The 5,696-nt window shown below is 49.4% G+C and overlaps 1 protein-coding gene across 1 annotated transcript; it reads left to right on the top strand.

Annotated features, from left to right (window-relative positions):
* The first annotated feature begins 231 nt into the window (after nucleotides 1-231).
* On the top strand, nucleotides 232-5,461 carry LOC101674130 (cystatin-9-like). The gene is made up of 3 exons (XM_004754093.3): nucleotides 232-2,379; nucleotides 4,123-4,236; nucleotides 5,190-5,461. The coding sequence occupies exons 1-3, from the start codon at nucleotides 2,140-2,142 to the stop codon at nucleotides 5,277-5,279; spliced, it is 444 nt and encodes a 147-aa protein (XP_004754150.1). The 5' UTR covers nucleotides 232-2,139; the 3' UTR covers nucleotides 5,280-5,461.
* The last annotated feature ends 235 nt before the right edge of the window (nucleotides 5,462-5,696 follow it).

Below are 5,696 nucleotides of genomic sequence, written 5' to 3'. Positions count from 1 at the left end.
CACACAGGTTTCCACAGCCTGTCCCCACCACTGAAAATCCACAGTGACATTGCTGTGATTGAAAACACTCTTATCCCACCTCTAAACATGCACAGTCATTCTTGGGCTAAAAACCACATCACTTAAGCTTCAGTATGTGTAAACTTAAAGCTATCTGAGAATGTATCTGAGAATTATAAGATCTCTTTCTTTCCTTTCCTTTCCTTTTTTTTTATTTTTAATTTTTGTTTTGGTTAATGTGGTTATTGAAGAACGATTGACATAGAAAAGCTATAACATTTAATATCTACAACTGAGAGTTTGGAGATGAGTATACACCGACGAAACTATCCTACCATCATTACAAATAACACATCACAACCTGGCAGGATGGAGTCTGTTGGGGGACAATAAAACAGTGACCATGGAACTTTGCCTGAAGAGAAAAGTCACAAACAACCATGGAGGATAAGACACAGGGATGCTCACATTCCCTGTAATAAGATGAAGTTCTTAGGGGATAGCTTTAGCTGAGGGCACCCGGCAGGGTCTCCTATTGTAGGCAACCTAAGAACTGCAAAACTTGGGGTGGAGAGGTCCAGCTCCTGGGAAGGATGTCAGCTCTGAGGGCCTCTGTGCAGTGAGGACATCCTGTCAGCTTCAAAGCAGCCTTCTCTCTGTCTGTAGGATCATCTATCTAGTCACTGATGCCCAGGGTCTGCAAATCCTGCACCAGGCATGGAGTTCTGACCCCTTCCCTGATCCAATGTGGCCCCACAAACCATCCTCAGACCCACCCCGTGCCCTTCCTTTGAGTGTCCTCTCCTGATGATTCAGCTGTAACTCCCCCCTCCCAAGCCCAGAGACTGTGCTCCCCAACATGTGGTCCAGAGACCAGGAGGATAAGTCTCCCCTGAGAGGTGAAGCATCCAGAAACAGGTGAAGAGGCAAACTTGCCAGGCCTGCGAGACTGACTGGGTCAGAGTCCTGGCTGAGGGAAAGGCCCAGGGCTCTGGGTGTCCACAGACCTTTCAGGGCATTCTGGTCTCCCTGAGTGCACAAGTAGTGGCATACAAATATTGAAGCCTTTCACAGGGACAGAGCTGAAGACTTGTTTGGAAAGATGTGCTCCTTAGTCCTTCCAGAGCCCCATCTGTGGCTCCACATGGACATGGTGAGGGTCCCTCTCTAGAACCCAGACTCTGCACAGAGGAAATTGTGTCCACTGAGCCTTGAGGACCTTCACCATGAGAGGGCACTGATGCTCACCCAATGGTCACAGCTCAGCCATCCCTGGGAGCTCACTGGCTTTGCTCTGTGTCTGCTTCTCCCTCATTCCACCCTCTCTCTTCTAGAGAAAATTCCTACAAAGGGATCTATAGACCCACTGTGTGTCAAGGGTCACCCCAACGGCAACACCTTTGGAGAGCTTATGCTTACATCATCCTGCCAGGCCCCAGACTGAGCAAGTGGCAGCATATCCAGGGGCTGAGGAGTGCAAAAGGATATGCAGTGAGCTCAGCTGGAAGCTCCTGGTTCCAAGACCCTGAAGTTCCCTTGCCTGACATCATCCCAAGGGCCAGTAAGCCTTCTCTGCTCCACTATTCAAGGGGGACTGGGGAGCTGAGAGGGACAGAGACACTTGGACTCATCAAGACCTCAATGCTCCTTCCTTCCAAAGATACCAGTTTTCTCTGTGTAGCTTACCTCTGTCTCCCCCCAACTTGGCTCTCAACTTGGACCATGTCCTTATCTCCATGGTCCTCACCCATTGCTCTGCCATGGGGTCACCTTCCACTTCCACATCTTGCTCTTGTGTCCTTGTTTCAGCCTTGGATTCTGAGGCATCCAAATGAAGTCCCTCCCCACTGAGGAGCTGAGAGGGATGTTATGGCTGGGGCTAGGCTACGGGGGATGCCTCGCACCCATTGCTGGTTCTTTGCAACCCACTCTGCCTGGGCTTGTCTGAACAGGAAACAATTATGCCACTTGGAATGGGAGGCAGGGTGACATGTGGGAAGGGACAGTGTGTAATAGCAGAGAGGATATCCAGAGGGAGGAGTTGTTCTGAAGCTGATGTACTGGACCAATGCCCAGGGAGGATTTGAGGGAGCTTGAGCTACAAGAAAAAAGGCAGTGGGTCTCCAGATTCCTGTAGCCATGCTGCACTTGCTGTTCAGGTGGGCTCTGCCCTGGGCCATGCTCCTACTACTACTAGGTTCCCAGCTCCTGGTGACTCACAGCTGGATTTCCCAAGAGGATAAAGACAGTTATGAGCAAAGGGACATAGAACTTCATTTCCCTGCTACTGTGGAGTATGCCTTGCACATATTCAACCTACAGAGCAAGGACTCAATGGCCTACAGGTTGGTGCACATCCTGAATTCCTGGAAGGAACAGGTAGGTGACCACATCTTCCTGCCTGATGACCTGAACTTGCTATAAAGACAGGGTTGTGGGAGGAGGGGTCTTATCGTGGTATCTTGTTCACCATCTGAAGTTCATAAAATAGGGAAAGTACAACCTGCCCAGTTAGATTCAGTTTTATAAAATAAAAAATGTGGAAATTTAAATACCTCAGACAAAATCTACTCTCATGTAAGGTATATTTTTAATCTCCATCATTTTATAGCCTTACTGATGAGTGACTCAGAATATAAACTATGAGGTGATAAAGATCCCGAGTAAGGAAAAGGTCCACAGAAGACATAAGCTGAGGAAATATTCTAAGGAACAAGTACAAGGAGATAATTAGAAAATAGAGAGCAGACACCAAGAGAGAGGGAGGGAGAAGGGCCTGAATATCAGGGCAATAAGGATTCTCCCTCATCCAGAGAAGCCCCTGTGACTTTGGGACCTCTTCTCTGGGCTCCCCCCTGTGGTCTCCACCTATGGGGAAGGATGCCATTCTACACTCTTCCCAGACCATGGTTCTCAATCCTAGAGCATTGATTGTCCTTGTAAAGGGATGTCTGCAGAATGCAGCCAGGAAGGCTGTTTTCGCATGGCCTGCATCAGGATCATGTACGGTCGTGGGTGGGTGGGTGGGTGGGTAGGGTGTAGGTGTGATTGTGTCAGTGAGTGTATGTGTACATGTGAAAGTGTGAGTTGAGGAGTGTGTGTTGCTTTGTGTGTCTCTGTGTGTACATGTGGATGGGAGTGAGTGTGTGTTGGTGGATAGTGGGGTTGTGTTAGTATGTGTGCAAGTATGTGTTGGTGTGTGTGTATGTGTGTCTTAGTGTGTCTGTGAGTGTGTGTGTATGTGTGCACATGTTGGGTCCTGACCCATTCGTTTCTCTCCCTCTGGACCTCTGCCCTGAAGGAAGGATAATGGGATCTCCACCCTGCACAGCCTTCAGCCTCTGTGAACACTGCTGGGCCAGGTCCTGGCTGGCTCTACTGCCTGAGCTTTCTCCGAGCTCTGTTCTGGGCTCCTAAATCGGCACTCACAGATCTGCTCTGGGCTCCCTAGAGCTGCACTCACACTAAGTTAGGGTGTGGGGAGTATGGAGTGGAATGAAGAAGATAGAGTGGAGAAGAGTATAGAAAATTCCAGCTGTACTTTGTAACAGGACAAGAGGTATATGGAAACCATAGTTGGTGTGCGTGTTTGTGTGTGTGTGTGTGTGTGTGTGTGTGTGTGTATGCTCAGTGGAACATGTGAGTGTTCCAGCAACATTGTAGGACATTTTCCTGTTTTGGGGCAGGTGAAAGGTGTGACAATGGTGTCATAAATGACTCTCCTACTCTGGGGCTAACATTATTCAGCAAACTGTTGCAGAGCCAACACCCTCCTAGACACTTGGCACCTGTCTCCTGAGAGTGCTGTTGCAGCTTCAGAAGGATGCTGGAAGTCAGGCTGGGTCTCCCTGGGGTATTTGGGGACATCATGCTGCATAGTGAGATATATAAATGGTGTGTGACTCAGCTGGCATCTATCCCTGGCCTCAACAACATCCTCAGTCCTCTTTGCTCTGAATTCCCCAAGCTTGGCTTTACCCCCAACAAGCTGACCCAGGCCCAGAGGCAGCTCCCTAGTGGAGGAGTGATTGGGGCTCTCCCTACACTGTGTGGATCTACATTAGTAGTTCCTCACAGGAACCGAGAAGCACATTGCCATTGTAATGTCTCCATGTACCACAGATAGAAGACATTTTGACATTCTCCATGGAGATAAAGCTTCGCAGAACTGAATGTGAGAAATTTGATGATGATATTGACAACTGTCCCTTTCAAGAAAGCGCAGAGCTGAACAATGTAAGACACACAGCAGATCCCTCAGGTCACGCAGCTGAGGATGCAGCTTGGGACAGATGGGGAAATGGGGCAGATGACAGTGGCATTCCTAGTAACACAGATGAGTGAGGGAACTTCAGGCCCTGCCATGTCCACTGCTGGCACTGCAGCAGGAGCACAGCTGGGCCAGCCAGCCCTAAGGTCCACTTGTATGCTCCTGGCCAATCTGGGAACCAACTTTGCCCACTCACTGCATTCCAGCTGCCTATGCCCTGCGCCTCACTGATATCAGGCAGGTTGCTCCTGGTCATGAGGATCCAAGTCTTCTGAATGGAAGAGACAAGATGTCTCTTCTCTGAACTTTATCCACCTCCCTTCCTGACCTCCAGGAATAGGGGAATGTTAGGGTAGCCTACAGCATCTTTGCCTCACTGACTATTTTGGAGTCCCCCTTGACCCTGTCAATAGTGTGAAGGAATGGGGCTTAAGGAAGGACCCACTGCCCTTTCTCCTATGCCCTGACCTGGGTCCCAGTGAACTACTAGCTCCTAGTACAAGGAAAAAGGTCAATGTGAACCCCAGCTCTGGGGCAATCCCACCTTGACCAGAGACTCCTCTGAAATAGTACCCACTGGTAAAGAGTACCCCAATGCTGCACTAGGGGCAGGTGAAAGGTGTGACAATGGTGTCATAAATGGCTGGCTCTACTGCCTGAGCTTTCTGGGTCAGTTTGAGTGTACCCCTGGAGACCACAGACCAGGGTAAGGAGTATGACACAGGTGCCCCTAAGGTCAGGACAGGTCCTAGGTCCAAAACAGGAAGGCCTTGGATGGCGGTACATCAGAGAACCACAGCCTGCATCCATAGCTGTTCACCTCAAGATGGGTGGTTGGGATGTGTCTTGTGTTTAAAGCTAGAGCCACTGCTTTCCAGTGTTCTTCACCCACCCTCCTTTCTTGTGCTTGTTCCCTCAGACCATCACTTGTTTCTTCACCATCAGCACTGAGCCTTGGAGAACCAAGTTTGTACTCCGGAATAAGACCTGCTTGGAAGACTTCCTTTGATTGAGGTCATGTCCCACCTGGCCTCTAGCTGATCTTCTTTTGGACACCAGCATTTCTCTGTAGGAGGCAACACAGGTTGTTCTCTTGCAAGTATCTGGGTCTCACTTCCAGGCATTGTGGAAATGCCTCATTGTCCAATTTTTTCGTGTAGAATAGATCATTAAACATCTGCATTTCAAGAAGCTTTGTGTGGCATGGTTCCAGAGAGGCTGCACAGGTGAAGGACTGGTCCCAGCAAGGCTGTAGGGTGGGCCCAGGGAAGTGGGTTCTCTTTCCTCTTGGACCTCTGGAGGTGGCATAGTCTGAAAGTACAAGGTACTTCTGAGCTGCTGTCTAAGGGTTCGGGAGGGATCACTTTTGTTCCCAAAGTTCCAATGACCATGACTTGGCAGAAAACCCAAATTGCAGGGTGGACCA

The sequence above is a fragment of the Mustela putorius genome, unplaced genomic scaffold, assembly GCF_011764305.1.
Source record: "Mustela putorius furo isolate JIRA1106 unplaced genomic scaffold, ASM1176430v1.1 tig00000253_pilon_pilon_pilon, whole genome shotgun sequence".
Taxonomy (NCBI): domain Eukaryota; kingdom Metazoa; phylum Chordata; class Mammalia; order Carnivora; family Mustelidae; genus Mustela; species Mustela putorius.
Note: the sequence above shows the minus strand (reverse complement) of the source record. Positions and strands in the feature narration are given on the sequence as shown.